Raw genomic sequence first — 25,284 nt, forward strand, 5'->3', positions numbered from 1 at the left:
GTCACATGAGATAAACATAACTAGGCGCCGGAGATGAATTGTGGAGGGGGGAAGGTTAGGGCGATCGAGATGGGAATCGAACCGATCCGGATAGTTCCATCCTTGTAAGAGGCTGACACGTCTATCCAAAATACCAATAATCTCCGACCTGGGCGTGGTGTAAACAAACGTAATTTTAACAAATAATCCTTTATAAAGTTTACATCTCGTTTCTGCCGCATATTCTGTTTTCATTATCTACCTTGTTACCCTATGTCCTACATGATATTCGTCGTTATCTGTGTTTAGCAAAGGAAATTCTTCAAGAATGCGTAAACACCAAAGAGAAAACACACATTAACACGTCAATCGGGACTGAGGTGGAATGAGCGTTTTGGCTATATTCATGTTCATGCTCTTCCAGGGCACGGTCAAAAGGGATGAGGAAAAATTGAAATAAAAAAGTATTGAACGATAAATTGCAGTCGATTACACCAACCATTTGACTTGCAAACTGAGTTGTATTCGAGCACGAAAGTATACGAGTAGGTTGCAACTCAATCTACCTTGAATGTGGTCCAGGTGTAAATCGTTACTTATTTAGGCACTGCAAGCTTGCGTTTCGTAAAAAATTGTCACCCTTGGCCAGCTCATGCAAAAAAAAATCGAATGGCCATTCTAATTATTTGTACGTTTGTACCAAACTTTGTTTTTGCCCTAGCAATTGATAGTGTCAAGGGTGTGTGGGGATGAAAATTTTAATCTTTTGGCATGCATTTTTGGTGGCTTATACAACACTAGACGAGCGATAAAATCTTTATTTAAATTTGTATTTATTGTTATCGAGGTGTGGAGCTTAACCGTTTCTTATTATACTTAATATTACCAGTTATTATTGTATTAGCTTGAAAGTAAAAACATATTTAGAATTTAAAAAAAACATTACAGTGGAACGCCCTTTATCCGGGATTTTCGAAACTTGACCTAGTCCTAATTATATAAATGTTAAAATGCTTTTGCTAAATCTTTTTTGAGCTCCTGTAATAGAAGCGTTTTGGTCGTGAACGTCCTATAAATGATTAATATAGGAAATGTAGTTTATAGCATCATTTTTTTTTCGCCTCAATCATCTACCACGTAATTTGTGGCAATTTTCATTTTTTTATTTGTCTCGCAAAAACGTTTCACTATCATATTTTTATCCTGATAAATATGTAAAGATGGGTAAAACAATGAGTAACTGATAGCCCAGGCTATTGGTGGCTTATGGCAAGCCTAGACCGACTACGTTTGTTGTCGGAAACAACAAAAATTAGAAGTTAATATATACTATTAAGTAATAATTGCAGTAATAGTGATCATTGCATTTAATTTTTATTCAACAAAATATAACACACGCATTACCTACCAAAACATGCAATTTATATTAAAAAAAAGACAATTGTTTTCATTGGTATATTTGTAAAATATCATCATTTCCCACAAGAATACATACTTACTTTCCACTTTCTTTACAATTGACTCAATCATGGTAAATATATAAACAAAATCCCAACAGTTGAAATACAGTAAAAGCTATTATTTATTAACAATGAGGCACATTCCTTTATTTTGCTCAATGCTGCTACAAAGAACAATCCATACACTACAGCTAGGACTTTCCACCCATGTCGTTAGCCCTCATTTGCCTATTATTGTCACAAAAAACGGTGTTTATATATCACTATTTAAAAACGAGAATTAATGCACTACTACAAATACTTTTTGCTACAGTCCTGCCCATACAGCTCAATATGCATTTTATATTCCGTCAAAAGGTAAAACGAAAGGAAACACACTTTAAAGATTCCAGCCAAAGGCGAGGGGTAGTAACCCACTGGTTCTTCTTCACAAATTTTGTACGCACACTTCGCAGGGTGTTTCAATGTCTCTGGATCTTGTCAGAGTGGAAAACTCGTAAGGTCAGAATGTGTGGTGAGGGGGAAGGCGGGAGGGGGGGGGTGATGTTACATTTGCGTAAGCAACGGCTCCTAATTGCTTTCACTTTTATTCTGCTCTGACGTACCTTCCTGTGGTCTAGCGGGAGATGTATAGTCAGCCCATATTTTTCTGATTTTTTAAAAAAAATTCCCACTATCGCTCTTGTGCGTCTTTCTCTCCGTTTGTGAGTGATCGGGCTGAGCATGCTATGCTAAAATCTAGGAACCCGATAGGGAAGTTTTCCTGGCCCTGGTGGAGCATCTCTGATCGATAGCTCACCCCTTTTCTGCCACAACTAATGCTATCTCATTTGCATAACACGATATGCTCAAGCGCGAATCAACTAGAACGATGATTTATGTTATGTTATTTTGCGCAAAACAGAAAACGAAAACGGTGCTATGTGAGTAGCAGAAAAATTGGATTTTTTCGATGCACTCCAGAGGGGCGGGCGATCAACGACGATCGTCCATGGCATCGCGGCATTTATTGCGTACGTGGTCGTTTGCTGAACGTGCTTATTGTGTGACGAAGCAACGCGCAGTTTACTATGATCCCTGTGTGTCCCGTCTATCTGTACAAACAGGAACGAGAATGGGGCTCATACATTGCGATGTGAAATGATCGATTCATCGATCATGATGCCAGCGCCAGCCGCGTGCGGAATGCGTTTCAGATATAGACACGCAAACCGTTGTAAACATTGTACCACACACACATACGCATTCTACGCTGGTTCATGTTGGATCCGGTATGCAAAACAAAACGAGAAATTAAAATTAAATCTTCACACCGGACATACAAGAAGCTGCACACGAAATTCCATCCACCCACTCACGTAAGCTTGCGTAAAAATCTTGGAATAACAACAAAAAGCGACAGACGCAGGACATAAGTCACGCAGCAGGAAATCACTCGATTTAGCACCAACCAGATTCACTGCTCAATAAAAAAGAATGTTTTGCGTTTTGAGGATAGAAAAAATGCACCGCTCGTGCCGCACCGAGTGTCTACGGAACTACGGACCAAAACGGAAAAATCTTCCTGAGAATCGGGCCAGAACAGATGGCGTTTTTTATCGTGTTTGTTTAAAAAAATCAAAATTGCCCCTCTGTTTCATCACACGTTTTTCCTCATTTCATTTAAAAATGTACAAATCCAATCCGACACACACGCACGCGCAACGCATTTCCTCCGTGCTTGGCGAGCTGCAACTCCACTCCATATTGCCCCCATTTCACTGCTGCAAACTGTGCTCCTCCATCCCATCCGGTGGTCTATTTCTCCTTCTTGGTAGATGATTTCAGCTCCTTTCTCGTCTTGAAACCGCGGAAGCTGGCCTGAATCTTGGTCGCGGCCTCGGTGGCCATCTTTTGCTTCTTACGCACCAGAAAGCCGCGCACATTCGCCTGTATTTTGGTGGCCGATTTGTCCTCCACCGTGCCGGACGATGACGTGCCCGAACCAGAGCCAGCGCCTGCACCGACCACCATTCCGCCGGACGCGATGACGGCACCCTTGCCCCCACTGCCCTGTCCGCGCATCTGCTTGCGCACTCGGTACCCGCGGAATCCGGCCTGGATTTTCGTGGCCGCATCATCTTCCGACTGGGAGGAGTTCGGTGAGCTCGGATGAATATGCATCTTGGTTGGTGGCGTTACGGGTCTGTCCTGGCTGACGTGCTTGCTGCTATTGTTGTTGATGAAGCTGGGCGCTTGAATCGATTCCGAATCTCGAGGAACCGGTTCCACCGGTGCCGCTGGGTGTTGGGGAGTCTGGATCACTTTTTCCACCGTGTATCACACAATCGTTTAACCCTGTATTTTTTACACGCATACGAGAGCACACGCGTATACAAGCTTGGTTCGGGCTGTCTTGCCCAGCAGCGGGATGGTGATCGTATTCTGCCTCACAAGGGGTGTGTTTCAACTTTCACTTTGAATCAAGAATTCATGCACTATGCACTTTCTTTTGTGTTTTTTTTTCGATTCTTCCAACAAAACGTTCAGCTTAGTTGGGATGTGTTTACACGCAGACTGGATGTATCTTTCAGCAAACTAACCCCGGTGGTGGGCGGCTATGCGCAGATCGCTAACGTCACGTCGAACCTGGTGAACGAAGTATTTCCAACTGCGGGAGAGCGTGCGCTGCGAATGGAACCGTGGTCGCGCGTTCGGATGCGCTCCTACCAACTCATCCGTCTGTTTGGTTTGTTGCGAGCGGACGAAACAGAGACGGGGTATAGCGCAACGGCCGGCAAAGGAAAGAGATGTCTCGATAAATAGTAGGAGAGCGGCACACGAAGATCAAGTGCGCGAGCAAGAGACACAAAGCAACCGCGACGCGAGAGTGCTGCTGCTGACAGATAAATGGGCTTTCCGTGGGAGATGCTGTTAGAGTGTGTACAGTGATGGTTATATGAATGGGACAGTTGGGAATATGAAAACACCTCAGCTTCATGTATTATGTACTTTTGTCGGATTAATCCAAACCAACTTACCAACTTTCAATCACATTGCTTAGATTCGCCATTCCACTGTTTAAATTGGGCCAGTTTCATCCATCTAGGCTGTTAGGATAAACACGGACATGCTAAAATCTTAAAGCACAACAATAATTGTTCTATGATCTGACTCTTAACAAAATCATACCCACAACCAATACACTCTAAAGCGCCTGCCACTTTTGTTCTGCCGTTCGGCACTGTGTTTCGTCTATGAGGGACAGCGTTGGAACTGTTGCCACAATCGGCGTCATAACGAGCAAACCAACAACAAACATCGCCACACATTCCAGTGCGTCATGCAAGAAGTCCCACGCGGCCAGAGAATTATGGAACCTAAGGTCGGTCTAGTGACGCTAGTGTAGATCGATACGGATCTGATCAACTGTTCTTCAAACACAGGTACAACGGTAGATGTATAATATAATTTAAAATATATTACTTCACCTTCACTTACTTACTTTGAACGATTTAAACATATTTAAAAATGAATTCAGTTTCTGCTTAAGACATGTCCTCGACACTCCATCATTACCAGCAGCCAATGGAGAAAACAAACTGTACGGCAAAGCACTGTAAAATGTAGCTATAATGGTTTTCTCTCTAATGCTATTCACCTGAAAGGAAAGCCACCACCGAGTTTAGAAGGTCAGAGTCAGTTTGAGTTTGCATACCGCTTAAGCCGTACCAGATGGGAACCATTTTCGTCAACCCGGGAACCCTGGATAGATCAACAACATGGGAGTTCATGGGCATGCTGGAGAGCAACAGAGCTACAAACCTCCCCCCACCAAACCTCCGTTAGACACATCTATTGACGCTGCCTCGGTTTTTGTCGACACATTTGCATTGTTATGTACCAATGCACCCCAATTCTCACCAGCTTCCACAATGCACCATCCCGTGGGAGGCAAAAGGGAAAACTCAACACACCTTCAGTAGGGGGAAAACTGCTACAAAAGAGAGAAAGAGAGAAGTTAAAAATATGAAGCAAACGCTCGTTTCAGATGGCAAAGACGGCATGATGCGGGGACACTATGCATATAACAAAAACGTGGCGGTATGGTTTGCCATATAAAGCATCGAATGGAGCACTGTTGGGTCGCTGCTCGGTGGTGTTGTGGGGTCTCTCTTTCTGTTCATGTGTGTCCCTTGCTCTAGGAACGGTAGGAATCAATAGAGAGCCCCTGTGGAATTAGAAAGATGATCGTTTTATTACTATTTCATTGTGTTTTTCCCGAACCATCATCATCATGAGCGAATGGATTGGCACACATAGAACAGGAACTAGAAACAGTGGCAACCAAAGCGGCAACAAGTTCGCAAACAAACAAACAAACAAACAAAACAGCACAAACCGAAAGCAAACGCATACATTTACCAGTTGATGGTTTACATTCCGTGATTGGCCATTGTTGGTCAGGGTCAGGCGCCGATGTGTGCGACGTTTCGTTGCGACCATAATGTATGAGCGGCTTTTTTGTATGTGTGTATTTCTTCTTTTGGTATGTTTATTTTTTGTTGTGCACAATGTTTCAGCACAATGTTCAACTCGATTGATTTACGAGTTAGCTCTTTTTATGGTGATGGTATATGGTTGTGTTTCTCTTTTTTTTCTGCTGTCAGATAATAACCCAAACATGCGTCAGGTTTATTTACTGTCGTTTTGCTGTCGATTCGTATTTTAAACCAGGGCGATTAACCATTGCCAAAAAAAGGCTTCAGAATATTGCTATCGACATGCACACATTGAGCATTATGTGCTGAATTAAATACTTAAATTCAAATAATATTTCCCAGTCTGCAATGTGTTGTAGTTTACTCAACTTTTCCCTACCTTTCTCACGTTTTTACCTTCCACTATACAATGTGTTTGATTGCACGTATCATCTTTGCAAACATTGTCATTGAACATTGATAAACCATCCACCTGCATGAAACGACAACTTGCCCAGGGCACGTGAATCCAGCCAGACCCCAGACCAAAAGTACCACACAACCCGCCGGTCATTCGAGTTCATCATCATCATCACACACGTGGCAAACGATGCAATTTCAATCATTGCACTTTTCATCATTGCGCATTTCGTCTTTCATACCGTTATGAGCTGTCTTTTGCAGCCGATGCACTCGAGGTGCACCCTCAACACAGAAACAGAAATTGGTTGCTTTTGTTAGCTTAACTCATTCTGGAAAGGGGCTGGATTGTGCATGAAGCGCACATACAAACACACACGCTGAGCTTGGTTTTAATTTTGTAAGCATTTCATTTCCAACATGAAAAGAACCACTCAACCCAATCACCGCCAGCGAACATTCGTTTGACGAAGGTGAGCCGATGGTCCGATGCTTAAGTGGCACTGATTAGAGCTGAGTTGAGGCGACTGGGCAGTAGTTTTGCTACGTCGTCGTGCCTTCGTCGTGGCAACTATACTACGTTTGCTGTGTCTGTCCGTCCGTCCAAGTGCGGATGTTAAAGTGGCACCGGCCCACCCGCCTGGTGCGTCAGTGATCGAGTGACCTCAGAGCATTTGTTTTCCAATTCCAACGTGCCTTTTGTTTCCTGCCAGCATCCGATTCTTTGGATTCACAGTGATAGGTTTATTTTTAACACGTTCCGAACCCATGTAACCCCCGCGGGCCGGTGGGGTGCTGGGGATTGCACAATTGTGATCACGATTTCCCCCGAAACTAGAACCTGCTCCCATAAGCGAACAGGAGTAATTTATTGTTACGACAGCGTTCTTCCTCGATCGAACGCAGCCGTGACGTGACAGTTGAAATTGGTTTCGATAGTTCTTTGATTGCAAAGCAGCCCGGTGCATCATGGTTGTATAATTCAATCAGGGACTGTTGTTGTTATATAGCTCGTTTAATGGATTAATTTAAGCGGTAGAAACATTACCACACTACTGTGCCGATGCACCGTCCTAATTGTGTAGAGCCTAATTAGGACATTGTACAAGAGCGACGTTCGTAACAGCGTAAGAAATAAGGAAAAACGGTTATTTTATAATCGTTGCATCTAAATGCTGGCTCTAATTCACCTATTTTTGTCTTTAAGGCACCTATTTGTGCCTCTAAAGCATCATTGTTTGACAGTGCGCAACATTTCTTGTCTCTAATAATTAATTTTTTACTGTAAGTCAATCGCTTTATTTACAAAAAAAATTTATGCTTGAAACTGTGTTTTCCAAAATTATTGAATTTAAGCTATGTAGCATTCATTGAACCATTAAATATAATTTAAAATATAATCGCTTTTATAATGTTGATCAGTCCCACCACTTACCTCGACAATGGATTGAGAGGAACGCTATTTATCACTAGGATATTAAATTTACAAATTTTAAGATTAAAACTTCATAGACGGCACTGCAGTTAATCGACAAAATTATGCCACAGACCTGGTCGTTCTTCTAGACTCGAGTCTGAATTTTAAACAACATATCGATGGCGCCGTAGCTAGAGGAAATCAACTACTTGGCATGGTTATCTGGACATCTCCGGACAACAAATTCCTCAACCTTATGTGCATTACGGCAGTCTACAACAGTATCGTCCGTTTGGTTCTGGAATACTCGTGCGTTGTCTGGATCCCGACTACTGCTTCTTCAATTGCTCGACTTGAGGCGGTCCAACGAAAGCTCACGCGATATGCCCTACGCCTACTTCCCTGGCAGGATTGCAATAGTCTTCCTACGTATGCTGCGCGGTGTCGTCTTCTGGGCCTTGAGCCTCTCTCGATTAGGAGGCGCAATGCACAGTGCTCTTTTATCGCTGGTCTGCTAAATGGATCTATAGACTCACCGCCTTTGTTGCATCACATCGATATCTAGGCACCATCCCGACTACTTAGGTCTAGAGAGACTCTACGGGTCGTTCAGCCTCACTCCAGCGCTGGCCGTTCAGACCCTATGTTCCGCATGCCGGCTGTATTCAACACTGTTTCGGATTGCTTTGACTTTAACATCTCAACTCAGGGCTTCAACGAACGTCTCCGGCTTCTGCCGTGACTGTGACCATAATCTTGATTTTGCTATGTATTTTTTTTGTAACACATCTTAATTAGACCATATGGCCCGTTGAAGATTAACTAATAAATAATAATAATAAGATATTCGGCAAAATCAGAGAGCTACATACGGTATCATCCATAAAGGTGGAAGCGGTTTACAGCCACTTTAGATCTGATCCTCGGGCGCGTGTCTCAATAGATTGTCGTTTCTTTCTTATTATCCTTTTCTATATATTCTTAGTGCTTTACAAAACAAAACAAAAATAATAAGAAAATCTCATCATCATCACTCACACAAGTAATGGCAGTGCAGTGTAACTAAAAAAACCTAATACAACAGTTATCTTACATTACATTACTATGGTACATCTGTGAATTAACTATACCTAGACTTAATATATGTCGCACAGGACCTTTTAAAGCTGTATGCATGCTATTATTGTAAGGCATGTAGATTTGGAGCCCTTTAAATAACAAACAATTTCACGCATTAGACGATGACATTCTAGCCTGGACACATGTGCTCTGATCATCCTTTCCCCCAAGTTCCCTCGTGTACATGTCCATTTAGTGTTTTGTAGATGAACATCATGGTTAGGTAGATTACCAGTAGATTATGCCAATTTTGGAAGTTTTAATGCAGTGAAAAAAGTTGGCATGTATGAGGTGCTAGCAGTTGCTGGTAGTCTCGTATTGTTTTACATACATATCTCACCCAAATATTGCGTCTTAGCTTATTTACACTTGTCCATGATTACAGTCTGAGCACATCACGTTCAAGGGGATACAGTAGGGTAACTATTACCACCCGCTCAAAAGAACCCATTTGCCGTTCGCACACTGACAATCGCTGCAGAGGGCATCATAAACCGTCCATATAACGCTACGCACGGTAAGACACGGAGAGGGACGGGCATTGTTATTAGATGTGTACCTCTTTATTTCTGTGAGTTGAAATCGTTTTAATGTTCTACACCCTTCCCCTTGAGCTTCCCAATTGAATCACAGTGTGCGAAAATAGACCCGCTCGCGTGCGTGATGATATCCGACCCGAATCTGACCATCGTTCATCATTTACACACGCAGACAGGGTGGTGTGTACGGCGCTGTGCTTGTCTTTACATTGCCGTGCGTATAAAAATTCCAAACTAAACATTCCATATGCGTGTCACGCTCACGATGGGAGGTCTTCCACCGTACAATTACCGCTCACTTAGTGTGGCATGCAAACGGCCGCGCTGTGGTTGATATTACGTGCTTCTCCAAATCGCCGATCAGGTCGATCATGTCAGGAAGTGATGAAAACTTGAGCCTTCTAGTTCCGCCATGGAATGGAAGCGTACAGACCCCTCTCTCTTCCTACAAAACGACCACATACAAATACAACTGCCGAAAATGCGCGCCAAACCCGTATTTTATGTCTCAAAAGCAAAACCATGTGTTTGGGGCAAATTATTGTCTATGTTCGCTCAAAGGAAGAGTCATCGGCCAACCGTCCCTGTGCCTCTCTGACTCTCCCGTCCCAGCATCTCTTGAACAAGGTCAGCCCGGGCTGCTGAGAGTGGGCCAACAACCACTAAAACTCGCGAAATGCATAACCGCACCCATCGTCCGCTCCCTTCAGTTTGTAGCCGCGCACCATATCGTCCGGTTAATGGTGGATGGCGGTCCACCACTTTGCACGGCATTTCACACCGTCATAATCACCATCTTCGTCGTGATCATTGCTGTCAGTTTTCTAGCTCAACTGCTGCCCCGTGTTTCACCCGTCCTGTTCGCCTGCCACGACTATATAGTCGTTAAATTTTCCCATCCCCCGCTTGCCGATCACTTCACTGCACTGTCCGAGCGTGGTGTAACGAGCGTTATAGTTTATTTCCACCATTACTCGCCCTTGCCAACAACGAAAAAAAACACACACAGAGAAGGGCCCTCTTTGCACATCGGTTTGCAAGATAGATCTATTCGGGTCGGGTTGGTTGGGCATTCTTGAACTTTGGTGAAATATGACTGACCGCGCGATGGTGAATCGACTGAAAGGCAAAAACCGGAAGTCGAATGCATACGCTTTTGAGCGGCCAGATGACGCAGTGAGCGGTTGTGTTGGTTGAAGCGTTCGAAGATCGGCATTTTGGGACGATGAGCAATATCAAACCACCTACAGCATATCAAATGTTGGATAGAGATCGTTCTTTCCCGTTTAGTTCCACTCGTAGGTCATCGATAATTCGGCGCTCATTTTCGATGTTTATAGGCTGAGGATGTCTTTATTCGTCCAATTTTAACTCAATACGATCGTACGAGCGAGTATGCTCCCTTACTCGGAAAGGAATGTTACAAATACATCATATCCGTTGAATAAGGAACACCCTACCAATCGCAACTATTTCCCGCCATTCGGCCATCATCGTAAGGGCAAGGGCAGAAGAAAACGTCGACGACAAGACGACAACGTCGAGGCCATTTGCGGCGATCTCCAACGCTAGATACTGCCGCGTATTGTAACTATTAATAGTCAACGTTCGATTCGGACCGCCCGACAGGCAGCTAGTGGATCAGAACGCACCTCGCTCTTGACCGGAGCTGCCAGCATGTCCCCCGAAGAGGTAGTTACGCCATGTTACGCAGACACTCATATCGATCATACTCGTCGGCCGGCCGCGGCCACTCATGGGGGGGGAGGTGGGCAGGATATGAAGTTGTTTTTAGGGGCAGATCGACACTGCACGGTTGCTGCTTGCTGCGCCATTAACCACCATCGGAACCGCCCATCGGTTCACATCGTACCCGTGCACATGAAAACACAAACTGTCGTGACATTTTCCGTAGGTGGCCAAGGTCGATCCCGTCTCGAGATGGCGATGGCAGGCTAATCTTCCGCTTCGCACGCGCCTGGAGGTTGCCAAACAGGAGGGCAGGATGGAAATATGCATTTCATTTGCACCTTTCGCTGCATCATCGTCACCTCGCGTAACGGCACACGGTGTGGTGTGGAAGTGTCCACTCGGTTTGTGCGCGGGTAAGTCGATTACTCCCTCCTCCTCCCCATGGGTGGGTCAACGGTTTGGTGGTACTCAAAAATGGACCAGCAGCTCACAACCGACGCAGCCTGTCGGTCCAATTGAGGGTTGACGTCAGTTGCCGGTCGACGACGACGACAGCGTGTAGTGTTTTTGTGTGCGTTCCCGTATGTGCGACGTCCGGTCCCGGCCGATGCTGCTGCGTCGGTTGTTAAATGAGGAATTTCAGCCCGCGGTCTTTTGTTTTTGCTTTCTTTTTCCCGCGCTAGAACATCGCGTGCGTACTTTGTATTCGCAATCATCCCACAGCGGCTGAGCGGAAGGTTTGTTGTTCGTATGGCCGTTACCGTAACCCCGGTCTCGTGTCACTTGTCTCCAATTAACCTTTTTCCCCGGTGCTTCACCGCTGTCCATCCACACTCCACAACTGCGCATCGTCTCGGCACAGCAGTGATGATCGATTGAATAATGTCTGTTTGGGGGGTTATGACGCATCATCCCCCTGACGTTCGTGGTGCTTTGTTCCGTGTTGGGGCTGAGAAATCGAATGCGATAAAACACATTCGCGGGATTTGACAGTCAGGTGTGTAAATGTTGCCCGAGGTAAAAGGGCCCAAAACGCCCGTATGAAATCCAAGCGACACTAAAAACAACACAAAAATGCTCTTTTCCGTCGCGAGCTAAGCTCAGGGTCGCTGGTCGTCATTTACGCTTTGTTCGCTGCTAACTGACCCATTTCTCGCACCTTATGAATAAGGAGGAAATGGATCAACACTTTTTACACTAGATTTCGTTACAACAAAGACTCTCGCTTACCCCAATCTCTTGTTCAGCCGTGAGGCGGTGTGAAGGTAAAGGTGTGTATTGCGCGACAATCCAACAAAGCTATCATAAATTATTCAGATAACGTAGCATGTAAAGTGAAACGAATTCATCTCTCAAAACAGGGAACTGCTTTAGTTGCACAACAGCTTGTAAACTTTATTCGACAACTTAACAAACATGGAATGTGCTAACCTTCCATCATGTTATATAGAGCCATAACTTCTTTACTGGAACATACAGACACTTATGTAATGTAGCGATTTCAAACGGCCGACCAACCCATGCTTGCGTATGGTCTGACGGCTCTAAAGAGCTTCAGGTGCGTTTTCGTTGTCCCCTTAGCATCTTATCAGCATCTGTGCGATGGGTAATTTGTGTTGAACTGTGCAAACATTGACTATTTTTATTTTTTGGCTGACGAAGAAGGACGGCCACCTAACAACGGACGTAGATGGAAGTAGATAAAAAAGCTCCCTTAAATATGTGCAATCTACCGAACGGCATGTCAAATAAAAGATTCACCTTCCCTAAAGGGTGTCATTGGCCTTCATGGTGGTGCGTTTCGTTCTGTTCGTAGATATCGGCCAAACAGAGGTCAGTTTAATATGTAATGATAGAGTCTGGAGTTTATTATAGGCTAGGCTTAGGGTTTATCATAGGTCTGAAGCGCTTATAGGAAACCGCCCATTAACGATCGATCAATCAACAGTAACTCTTTTTTGCTTAATCCTATTTGTGAAGAGATTTGAAGAAAATCAAACATCTTTTGACCACACATCTTCATGAATATTGCTCTTTTGAAATAGATTCTTGTAGCACTATAAACTAAGCTAAAACACAACATCATTGGCTACCAGTTGACATTTATTTACAATAAAATCTGGATAAGAGAATCCGCTGCAAGGGACATAATTATTGAATTTTTATATTAAAGACACCAGGACCAGGAGCATGCACAATTTTAAGCGTTTCGCTATGACCGTCTGTTTTTGTTATAGAAAAAAACATTTCGAAAAATATAGAGACTCATTCGTTATTTGGGAAACCCTTTCCTATATACTTTGTATGAAAAGCTAAATAATTGGTTCCAGGACCAGGAAATGTGCTGATATAAATGCTTATGTGCATCTGAAAAACTGAAAAATGTCTGCATAATTGATTATTGATCGACGATGATTTTCTAAGATTATTGAGGTTGATGGTTTATTTTCTGTAATATTTTTCGAAATTTACAAACTCCACTGTTTTGTACACATAATAAGCCAGTTTCATTAGAAGAATTGAACATTGGTTTGAGATAAAAAATGCCGGATATAGGGTAAAATCGAATATTCTTGAGCACGAATTTAAATTCCAGAAATGAATTGGCATCATATCTACAACACGCTTGTAGCCGTACAAAATTCCCCCAAGTGGCAGCAATTGGTAGATCATACGATGATCAAATCGTAGTATAGAACTGCAAGAAACGCTTATCAATATACCATATACTTATGCACAATTACATATACAGCATTAGTTTCATATTAAACGATTTTTAGTTTCCAAACTCCCCCGAAAACATTAAGGGGCGTTTCGGTGGTACAGTCGTAAACTTGCACGACTTAAAAACATGCCCATCGCGGATTCAAGCCTAGAATGGATCATCCTTCCGTAGCATGAACTGGATAAATCAATCCGACTGCATGGCACTGAATAATCGAAAGCCTTTATAAACCGGCATGTCCGCGTACGACGTTAGGCCAAATAGAAGAAGTAGTATCGAAACTCTCACTAGTCTGAGCGATAATCAAAATTGAAAAAAAGCTGAATATTAACAAATGTGTGCATTATCACACATCGGCAGCAAAAAGTGTATCAGAAACACATATGAATTTGCTTGTTATGCGATATTTTACTCGTTTTGAGAGGTATTTATTGAGAATTTAGATTTGTTCGTTATGCGAAAAAGGCATAAGAAAGGGTACTCGTTTTTACGGGTTTCACTGAATTATATATTTTGCAAGCCAATAGTGTTCTATTTACTCAAATGTAGTTCCTAAAATTTAACAGATTCAAGACAAATTTAAGCTAAAATAATTGGTTTTAGATCGAAACTGCCTGAAAAAGTATTTTTAAGTTAAAAATCACTTAAAACATAAAACTTTCAATTTTATCTCATCTAGAATTTTCTGTATTTGAAAGAAAAAGTGTCACCGTGTAATTACATTTGTCGATAATTTTGCTACAACTACAAAACCGACAGCCAACAAAAGCCCTGCAAAAGTGTTGCATGCAACATGCAATTTACGTTTGAATAACTCAGCAGATCGTACGATCGATAAGCTAAACTAGCATGGACGCATGGTAGCTACACCCCTTGCCCGACATATTGGTCAGCCTACAAACGACATTCCATATGGCCATAACATGGCAACATGCTACGTGCATGTGGAATGCATCACTGTGTGCGAGAAAGCATCAGCTAGCGGCGGAACCGAACAAATCAACAAACCTACGAGAAAAATGACAAAAAAATGTAACAAAAGAAAACACAACTGTTTTGCAATGTGCCAAACTGATCATTATTAGTTGATTATATTTTGCATTCATAATTGGTACTTCATGTACGTCCACTACCATGCTAAAGGCGCGCGCGCGCGCGGCACTAAGAGTCGCACCCGTTACTTCCGCTTGCCGTTGCCATCCAGCATTCCCGCACTGCTGATCCGCTTGCGCATGTGCTTCGGAAGTACCCGGATGACGGACGAATCGATCTGTACCGGCATCGTGCGCTGCCGTGCAATCAGCAACAGACTCTGCACGTCCAGCGGTGCAAAGGACGTCCGGCTGGTGGCGGTTCTGGGCGCGGACACGGCATGCTGCTCCCGTCCAGTCACAGTCCCGGCGGGGCCACTTTTCGGTTCTGCAAGAAAGAGATAGCGCACGGAAGGGGAGGAACGAGCGGGAAAGAAAACCGAAAAGAAAGGGGGAGAGGAAAAGCAGAGAGAAAAAACGCTCAGATATCACACGGATGATGGCACGCGGGCCGCGATAGAAGCAATGTTTGTAGTAGTGTGTTGCTGGTGGTAGTACTAGCAGTAGTAGTAGTAGTAGAAGTAAATGCAGTAAATTGGATGCATTACATGAATGCTCCCACTGTGCTTGTTGTTATCTAGGAACGGAACTTTAAACTCCTACTAACTTGATCGTGATGAGCTTAGTGCGCCATCCTTCGGTTCCGGCTCGTCACTCGACCCTTGAGTAGCACCCGCTTTGGGGGGTTTTTCGTCTGACGAGCTCCGAGTTTCACTAGCACCGGATTCACTAGCAGGTGCCGAGTCCTTCTTCGTAGTGGCCATGCTGCTGGTTAGCGATGGTTTTCGATCGGTGGACACGTTTGACGACTTGCCGGAGTCGTCTTCCGGCGTTGAGTTGCGCTGCATGGCCACACCGCGGGTTAGTGTCATACGCCGTGCCACCGTGTCGTACTCGTCAATGTTCAAGCTGTACATTGGCCGACGCCCGGTCGCACCCAACGGTTGTTGATGGCTTGCCGTTGCTGAATCACTTTCCTCGCCAGCGTCACCTTCCGCTGGATCTGGACCGTCAGGGCGTCGCTGGTCCAGCTTGATCTGGATAACGCTGGCGGCATACTCTTCGCCACTTTCTGCCGACTGGTCCTCGGTGCAGGTACGCATCGTGCTATGGTAGTCGCGCAGTAGCTTCTTCTTGTGCGTACGGTACGAGCGCTGAATCTTGGTGGCCGCCTCGGCCATCGCTTCGTCCTGCTTGTGCTGCTCTTCCCGCTCGATAAACTCGTCCAACGATTGATCGATGGCGGCATTGCCGAACGACGCGTACGGTATGTTGGAGGACGTGTTCTGCGAGTGCTTCCGGAGGTAGCTACGGCGTCCCGCCTGCTGGATCGTAGCCTGTGAGGCAATGGTTGATTCCGTATCGGTAGAAGCGATCGTTTCCAGCGCCGTACGCACCTGGTTCTCGTCGACCGATTCAACGGACGAGCGTGTTCCATCCGGACAGTCGGAATCGGCCACCGAGACGGATGAGGCTAGAATTTTATTCTTTATATGCCCTATGTAGTACCCATCAAACTGGTCCTCTTCCTCGACGTAGCTCGGATCCTCGGTCGACGGTCGACTGTCGGACGGATCTTCATCCACTGCCGGATCGTACCGCTGCAATCCTGACATCTCGGTCATACATCGTCGCATGATCGGTCGCTTGGGGGTTGCATCATCCGCCTGCCCTTCGCCCAGCTGCTCATCCGCATCTCTGCTGTGCAGTTGCTCCTGAAATTGTTTTGATCGCATCGAAACCATCACCATTGGATTGAATTCATCCTTCTGTTCATCGGCTTCCAGTGACGTTCGCTCCTGTTCCATCGGTAGTGGGTCGAGCGCTTTAGTTGCCCCATCACATGGCAGGGTCGTAGTGAGGGTGGCAGCTTCAGTGATGGAGGTTTCATCTAAAAAATCATCTGTAAATGTTCGCTTGGTGCGATCTTCGCTCGAAGTAGCAACAGGCTCTTCCTTTACCACAACGTCCTGATCGTCGTCTTCTTCGGTTTTTTGTGGCTCAATTGCCGCATTGTTGGCTGTTGTCGTATTGTCGTGCCCCATCGTACCACCATCAGCGGGATCCTGATTTTCGAGTTCGCTCTTTTTCAAACTGTAAAACAGAGCCTCGGCCGAATCTTTGCTAAGTTGGCTAAGATCAACTTTCTTAATTTCTTCCCGCTCTTCTACCTGTTTCTCGGTACTATCCTCTTTTTCTAAGGGACCTGTTTTAGAGGGTGTTATTTCACGCTTAACGCATGGTTCCTCAACGACTTCTTCAAGGCTCACTTCGTGCTTGGGTGTTTCTTCGTTGGTTTGCTGTGAAGCAAGTGGAGTCTGGTCCAGTGTGTTTTTTGATTCAGCAACCGATTCGTGATCGCCAGATGATTGCTTAATAGTGGTAACAGCATCAGAATCATTTTCAGATCCAACTTCTCCAACATTATCACTCGATTGTGTTTCCACTGGTACATCAGCAGCTAATATAACAGCATCATTGAGATCAGCTTCAGATGCATCACGAACATTTTCTTCTGCTTCTTTAATTGAGCTGTCTGAGACCTTATCTTGTACGATTGTGTTTTCAGTTTGTTGCAAATCGTTTTCATTTCCCAGCAGTTTCTGCATTTCTTCTACTACAACACTTTCCAGAGTGGGGGTAACGTCTTTTGTTGGAACAACGGTTGGTGCTTCAACTTCAGCTGGGTTTTCATTACTTTTGTCTTCATCTTCGACTTTCATTTGCTCAGACACTTGGTCCTGTTTTTCATCTTTATTAACTCCACATTCTTCCGTATCTGTTACTGGACAATCCTTGGGTTCTTCTGAAAACACACCTTCAGTTACCTTTGCGGGAGCATTATTCATACCATCATCAAGTGGTTCAGCTTGTTCAGGAACCTTATCTTCGACAATCACTTCACTGCTGGTAGCTTCTGGAATTACTGTACCGCTTGCTGTAGCATCATCGCAAACTACATCTTCAAGAGAGCGATCCTTTGTTAGCAAATCATTTGCATCTGTAACATTATGTTCTTTATTTACCTCATGCTCATTGTCCTGGGTGTTGGCTGATTCATTCTTCTCTTCAATCTCGGGTTTTGCAATATCGGACTTGTCAATGCTTGACTCGGTAGCTTGCTGTTCGCCGGTTACTTCTTGATCGATCACAGGATCAGTTGCAGGATCGGATAATTGGCTATCTTTCTCTTCGATGGAGTCGGTAACGATCATTTCTGCATTTGAAAGAGCATCATCTATCGCTTCAACTGCATGCGTTTCATTTTCTTGCTCCGTTTCTTCGTTTGCGTCATTATTTACTGATTGTGCTACATTACTTTCTTCTGGCTTATTTTCTGTTTCGCCTTTAGCATCTACCTCTGCTTCCTGTTGCTCATCACTTCCTTGCTTAGAATCATCTTCAAACGATGCTTTCGATTCTGGCTGCACCTCAAGATCGTTCTTCTCAATAGTAAGTTCAGATAAATTAAAACTTAATGGGATGTCTTGCTCATCTTTAACTGGTATTTCACTAACGATGCTTTGATCCTGCTCAGCTGGCTCAGCATCTTTAACGGCAGTTTCAATTTCTTTATCATTTTTACTACTTTCAGCTTCTAGCACATCTTCATTTGCTGTTAGTTCAATCGTTTTATTTGATTCAGTCAATTCAGTATTCGTAGTTGAGACATTATCAGGCGAATCGACATTCTCTGTGGCATTCTCAGCATCAACTCCAACCAAATCAAGTGGTTTGGATGGTGTATCAGCCGTTTCTAGAGGTTCATCGTCTTCAAAACCCATTCTTGGTGCAATTTTTAAACCATCTTCTGTAGTCTGAGCAGAACAATGTTCTTCACTCTTTTCTATGCTATCTGGTGTGGTTGGCGTATTTGGTTTCTGTTTGTTATTTGGTAAAGTAGAAATTGCCTCACTGCTAGCTTGATTGTCAGACAATTTCGCTTGCTCATCCTTTTTCGTCGAATTGTCGTCTGTTTCGTCCACCAAAACATCTACAGTATCTTCTCCATCATTCGCTTTAGTTTGATCGTCATCTTTATCCATCGCTACAGGTGAACTCGCTCTTTTTTCTACTATTTCATCATTTTCCTCAGGTTTTATCTCGTTGGTAACGAGTGTTTCATCTTGCTTTCCTGACTCACTACCTATCGTATCTTCTTTGCCTTTGTTCTCCTCACTGTCATCAAAATCGGCGGCTGCTTGCACCTCAGTTCCTTCTACTGGTATGGGTTTCGTTTCACTATCCACCTCAACTCCTTCTACTGCTGCAGGTCTCGTTTCAATATCAACCTGCTGCTCTTCCTGCCCAACCATCTGAATTTCATTTTCATCATCATCCTTCGGTACTTCGTGCGCGTGCTGCGACGTTCCCTCATCTCCAACGCTTTTCGGCTGCACTTCAACCTGCGGCCCCTCCGGAATGTCTTCTCCTTCGGTAGTAACACTGGAAAGCTTCGTTTCCTCTGGCACACCTTCTAACTCATTGCCCTGCTCGGTTTTATAATCTTCGGAGTGTTTTTCCAATAAATCGTCAACGTTCGCATGCACAAAGCACGTTTCCATATCTTGCAAGGGCATCTCACCACTCGGCTCCAAGTTGTCAACACGAGGACGCTCACTAACTTCCGCAGTACTAGGAGCCGTTCCTATGTCGTCACCGTTATCAACCAACTCATCGCCCGTTTCCTTTCCACCGGTGGTACCGTCCGAATCGAGGATCTGTTCATCGTCCAGAATGCTCGAGACGGCATGATCCGCCTCTACTGACTGTGCACTTACTACCCTGCCCGGGGAAGGGGTCGCCTCCGGAGGATTGTAGTGCACCTTCACAATCTCCTGCTCCACCACCGGTGCTGGAGCGCTCTCCTCGGACAGGGATTTCAACTTTTGCGGCTCACCCTCATCGCTAACCGACGGATTGCCGACCATCGTGGTCGGATTGTCCCGCTCACGAGTGGTGGGTTTACGCGCGCGACGTCGTTTACGGCCACGCAATTTCGATTCACTTCCCCCACTGCCACTTTCGTCGCCGTCGCCACCGTTACCGTCACTAAGCGAAGGGTCCTTTGTTAAACCTAACTTTTCGCGGGTCTTTTCCTTGTAGTCTGCGTACACCTGATACGCATTGAACGTTGGGTAGCCATGGTCGAGATGACCATCGCGCTCACGGATCAAGTTTTCAAAGTACTCTGCCGCATGCACGTACAGATTTTCCGGATTTTCCTTAATCACACTCTTGGCCAGCCCTCGCATTAACTCCGGCAAACCGTCGGGAATTTTTGGTGCAGATATCGGCATCCTGGCTGGCTGGCTGGCTGGCTGGATGGCTGGCGGACTGATGTTTGCACTTTGCGCTAACGAAATGGCGAGTCGTGTACAACGTTCCGTTTCGGCTACTGACAACAGTCTAACTGTTCTGTCGGCATTAGCACCTAGCTTTACCACCTAAACCCCGTCACACCATCAATCGATAATGTGTTTGTGTGTGAATGCTATTGTGGCAGTCCGTTGCTTCTTATTTAACGAAGAATCAGTTTTCCTGTGTCCGCAAGGTTACGACCCGCAGTACAGATTAGTACTAATGGCGCACGGACTATACATAACAGACAAGGCACAGCCACTATCCGGACCGTTTTAAGGGTTAAACGTGGGTCGTCCTGGTAACTGCGATGGCACAAACAAAACACCTGCGCAGGCACAATACTCACGGAGTGGCCAGGATAGAAAGAAAATTCTTCGTGTAGATAGCAAGCAAACAATAACTAATAAAAAAAGAAAGAGTACTATTATTGAGAGGTCAACGCTCAAAACCCATTCTCAACAGCAGCAACAAAAACAGACTTAAATTAATTTCGATTCAAGTGTAACCCCCTTGCGGCTGTGAATAAAGTTTCTGTCTCGAAAATGAACGTGATGTTTTGGAATTTAAAATAAAAATATCAAATCTTCACATAATTAATTTTGATAATTTTATTGATTTGGATAAAATTATGTCTTATGTCATTTCATGATTAAGGAACATCTCTTTCTACGCTGTAGAAAAGTAGCCAATATTCCAAATTTAATTTGCCACTTTCCTTTGGCGCATTTGTCTTCGGTTGCGTAGAAATAACATTGGCTAAAGATATTGACCTGGGCGCATTGCCAATGGTTGGCAAGGAATGCAACCGTGAAATGTAGAACTATCAAGTGCGCGAAAGGAAAGGAAATAGCTAACAGAATCATCAACAACTTAGAAAATTAAAAACACGAGCTGGTTCGATGACTTTTTTGTTTTTTATTTTTTATGTTTGAATATTAGTGAAAATAATGAAACAATTTATTCATGTTTCCGTTTCACATGTTTAAATGATTATAATAAAACTTGTTGCCAGTTGTCCTACCAACATCCAGACGAATTAACAATCCTACGGAGAAAGAATTTCAAGGACACGCTACACATGCAAACGCCAATCAAAAGTCATTGAACTGGAGGTGGATTCAAATTTTATGCGATCCAGCACGCCACACCTTAAGGAGGTAGGTAATCATAAGACAAGGAACCAAACAAATCGTACCCTTGAACTTTGACCGTCCTGATGTCAACTTAGGTGGCCCCAGCTAGGCTGTGGTATGGCTGCTGGCGATTAAATCTCACCGCCATATGATTAACAACTTTTTGTTGCCCGACAGACCCGTTACACAGCATGAAATGGTAAATGGCTTATGTAGCTTTTACGTACGTAGCTATTTACATAGACTTGTTTTCTTTTTATTTTCCAGCAACTGTTCAACAAAGCGGAAATGACACGGCAATTTATTGCATTTCAAAAAACCATCGCGGTGATTCACAATATTTGTTGCTTTAGTTGGGCGAACTGCTGCAGAAATTCCATTTCCAACGGATGAAGCTGCCCATTGGGAATGATAAGCGAATGTAACGGTGGTCCTAGGTCGACGTTTTTCATTTCGCTAAGCGAACATGCTAGAATTTGCTGTGTGTCATGGCCCACTCGAGCAAGACCGACAATGAGCGTGTTTTCGCGTAGCCCGTGTTCGTTTTGCTGGTCAGGCTGAACGCCAGCTTCTTCATCCGACCTCTTGGCGACAATCTGCAGCAACTGGTCTGCCGCTTCGCTAACGGACATAAACCGTGGCGGCATGTATTCGCGCTTTTTCTTCATCAACGATTCTAACGTTGGTTCCTTTACTTTAATATCTAAAAGGCATAGCGTGTGCAGTCCGTGTTTCAGATTGGCAACGATTTTATCGTAAAAACTGTCCGGCTTCCAGCTATCGTCCCAGTATGGAATGGACACAGTTTCACCGAAATGATACAACTGCAGTCCACAGCAACCCACGGCATTCATAATTGAAGCATTGTGAACGATGGATGTTTTGATGCCCTTTTCCTTCGCTCGAAGCATCAGGTCGGTGTGCGTGGTAGCGCCAAACGGATCACCGACGACCAAGAACGCTACCGATATACTTTCGGCTCCCTCCAAGATGTCATCGGCCCGTTGCTCGACCATTTCTCGATCGGCTAGAATGAGTTTTCTGCCGTAGAATTCTTCCTGCAAAAGCAATATGTTTTTATTAACAAAAAATAGCTAGTAAAGCAGCATGATTTATATTTACCAATTTCTCCTGTCCACAGCACAGCACCGACGTGTACGATTCTAAATAAACGCGTTCGCACTGTTTGATTATGTTCAGCCCTTTCACGGTGATGTCCTCCGGATCACCAAGGCCAAGTCCAATAATGTAAAACATTTTAAAATATTCGTGAAATATTGATTTTGTACAGAAAATGCTTCGTTTCTATCGTAATGGCGATCTACCGGCAAACCCCAAACAAACAGACATGCTTTCAGTGACAGCCGACGTACGTAAACAAATCATCACTGTCATTTCGGGTCTGGTCGCGAGAAGCAAGTATCAGTGGTCGTCAAAACAAATAATCACATAAATAATGTTTCCTTTTTTTTAAAGATTTAATCTACAAAATCTACGTAATACAACAGCTTAATAGCTAACTTCTTGTTTTTAATTCACAACATAAACATCCCAGTTAATAAAATTATAAATGTAAATTCATTCATTACATATTAATTTCCTTCGATATGCTGATTAGGAAGCACTGATCAGATTTCACTGCAAAGGTGATTGCTCTATCTACAAGCGACGAACCCAAAAATGTTGTCTAGATGAGAATGTACAATTCAGTCTAGTTTCAGTATAATCGTGAAGGTGAAGTGATCGTGTGGTGAACGAGGGGTATTTTGTTGGCGAACTGGCATGTGCATTGCATACCAATTATGAATGACAAACGGAAAGAGGGCACGAAGAAGGTAATTTGATTATGGTGATACATTTGTAAATCCGGTAAATTTAATGGAAGACAAACTATTATTGTAGACGGATGATCGTTCCAAAACAGAGGACTTAAACGCAAAACCATCCTCATCGGTTAACCAAAGGCGTTTGGAGGAAGATCGAGCAAGTTTGTTCGATTTGCGTACCACATCGGGACAGATTTTGTTCATCGTGGTGACTGTGGCTGCCGTGGTGCTAGTGCAATGTCTTCCTAATGATTCGCTCAAGTCTCTCCTGAACTTGCAGTTGCCAAGGCAACACTGTAAGCCGGAGGTACAGTTTGTGGAGAAGAAAGTTGTATCGCACGAGTCACGCCCAAAGTATTGGGTGTTTGGACGTAATCCCACTGGAGGTCACCTGCTGCATGTGCACAATGTACTGCAACGTTTGGGCATCGATCAAACCAGCAACGATACGACCGACTGGGATCTGCTTTGGGCGCACGATTATCCCTTCCGTAAGCTTAACCTGCAGCGCATGAAGCGTCATCAATTGGTGAACCATTTCCCGGGCTCCGGATATATTACAAACAAGGTAGATCTTTCCACAACGAAACTGCAGTACATTCCAGCGGCATTCAAACTGCCTGCCGAAATGACTCAATTTAGAGAATACGCTACGACCAATCCAAACAAACAGTTTGTTCAAAAGCATAACCAGCATCGCCATATACAGATCAAGAAAATCGACGAGATCGATTTCAGCAACAACGATACCTTTATTCAAGAGTTTATTGACGATCCACTGCTGGTGGATGGATACAAATTCGACATAGGAGTGTATACTGTGATAACATCGATCGATCCACTACGGGTGTACATCTACAAAGGGGACATATTGTTCCGCTACTGTCCCGTGCCTTACCACCCATTCAATGCCTCCGATGTGGACAAGTACATTGTGGGAGACGATTATCTACCGACGTGGGAAGTGCCCTCTCTGAAACCGTACTACACAAAGTATGGATTTGGGATGAAAGATTCGTTCGATGCATACGTCAGAAGCACGGGACGTGATCCCACCACGATATGGGAGCAGGTAGAGGATGCTATACGATTGTTGATTCTCAAGAAGGAACCCTTATTTACCGGGCTGCTATCACGGTACGCCTACAAGAGAAACTTTTTCGAGATGATGCGCTTCGATTTGGTTGTTGACAATAAGCTGAAGGTGTACCTCATGGAGGCCAACATGAGCCCAAATCTTTCTTCGGCTCATTTCAAACCGAACCGGCTTTTGTATGAACAGGTCATTTATAATCTATTTCAACTCGTCGGTGTTGGAGCGAGCATTCAGCGAGATTCATTCCGCAAACAGCCCCTAGATACGGAAGCAATGCTGACCTCGTTGAAGAATCTTGCCACGGCCGCCAACCTATGCTCCGAACTGCCCTGTACGGAATCCTGTGCTCCGGTGGAGTGTCAGCTCTGCAGTACGTGTTTGGAGGAGAAGGATATCGATGATCTGCAGCGTGCTTACCGTGAGCACATGAATCACGGTGATATGAAACGGATTTTTCCTGTGCCAAAATCTGACCAGCATAGGGTTGATTACGAATTGCTTTCAGCGAAAAATCTGTTCATGTCGAAATGGTTTGAAGAAAAATGTAAGGTAGATCAATCTTACTGTTAGTGTGTAGTTTAAGTCTTTACAACTTCAAGGGTGCTGGTTGCCGCAAGGGAAGATACATTCATTAGGACAAATGCATCATAATTTATATTTTAAACAACATTTCTTTTTAACAATTTTATCGCTCTAGCAAAAAACTTCATCTTAATTAAGTAACTTTTAAAGAGTGTAGCTCATACATCGTTGAGACGATATTAGTTTAGATTTCAAATTTAAATAAAGTGTTGACGTAAAGAAAATATAGATGAATATGTAGACATTTCGATTCACGCAAGATAGTCAAAAATGTTTATAAAATGAACTTAATACTTACTTACTTATCCGGCGCTACAACCGCTCCGCGGTCTTGGCCTGCCTCAGGAGTGTCCGAAACCGCTCGCGGTCTCGCGCCTTCGT

General features: G+C 44.2%; 4 protein-coding genes and 1 long non-coding RNA gene across 5 annotated transcripts; 2 read left to right on the forward strand and 3 right to left on the reverse strand.

Annotated features, from left to right (window-relative positions):
- Nucleotides 1-1,543: 1,543 nt before the first annotated feature.
- LOC121603424 (IQ domain-containing protein N) lies at nucleotides 1,544-4,159 on the reverse strand. The gene has a single exon (XM_041932091.1). The coding sequence runs from the start codon at nucleotides 3,600-3,602 to the stop codon at nucleotides 3,237-3,239; it is 366 nt and encodes a 121-aa protein (XP_041788025.1). The 5' UTR covers nucleotides 3,603-4,159; the 3' UTR covers nucleotides 1,544-3,236.
- A 9,377-nt stretch (nucleotides 4,160-13,536) lies between these two features.
- On the reverse strand, nucleotides 13,537-20,311 carry LOC121590676. The gene is made up of 2 exons (XM_041910545.1): nucleotides 15,510-20,311; nucleotides 13,537-15,230 (listed from the first exon to the last, which is right to left on the reverse strand). The coding sequence occupies exons 1-2, from the start codon at nucleotides 20,200-20,202 to the stop codon at nucleotides 14,989-14,991; spliced, it is 4,935 nt and encodes a 1,644-aa protein (XP_041766479.1). The 5' UTR covers nucleotides 20,203-20,311; the 3' UTR covers nucleotides 13,537-14,988.
- A 316-nt stretch (nucleotides 20,312-20,627) lies between these two features.
- Nucleotides 20,628-21,881, forward strand: LOC121590693. Its single transcript, XR_006004468.1, has 3 exons — nucleotides 20,628-21,423; nucleotides 21,495-21,598; nucleotides 21,667-21,881. It is a non-coding gene; the product is annotated as an uncharacterized LOC121590693 (long non-coding RNA).
- On the reverse strand, nucleotides 21,390-22,756 carry LOC121590689 (diphthine methyl ester synthase). Its single transcript, XM_041910573.1, has 2 exons — nucleotides 22,522-22,756; nucleotides 21,390-22,457 (listed from the first exon to the last, which is right to left on the reverse strand). The coding sequence occupies exons 1-2, from the start codon at nucleotides 22,654-22,656 to the stop codon at nucleotides 21,732-21,734; spliced, it is 861 nt and encodes a 286-aa protein (XP_041766507.1). The 5' UTR covers nucleotides 22,657-22,756; the 3' UTR covers nucleotides 21,390-21,731.
- Nucleotides 22,757-22,898: 142 nt separating this feature from the next.
- Nucleotides 22,899-25,131, forward strand: LOC121590682 (probable tubulin polyglutamylase ttll-15). The gene is made up of 3 exons (XM_041910565.1): nucleotides 22,899-23,045; nucleotides 23,110-23,234; nucleotides 23,302-25,131. Exons 2-3 carry the CDS (start codon nucleotides 23,202-23,204, stop codon nucleotides 24,889-24,891), a joined length of 1,623 nt encoding a protein of 540 aa, XP_041766499.1. The 5' UTR covers nucleotides 22,899-23,045; nucleotides 23,110-23,201; the 3' UTR covers nucleotides 24,892-25,131.
- Nucleotides 25,132-25,284: the final 153 nt, after the last annotated feature.

The sequence above is a fragment of the Anopheles merus genome, chromosome 2R (assembly GCF_017562075.2).
Source record: "Anopheles merus strain MAF chromosome 2R, AmerM5.1, whole genome shotgun sequence".
Lineage (NCBI taxonomy): Eukaryota > Metazoa > Arthropoda > Insecta > Diptera > Culicidae > Anopheles > Anopheles merus.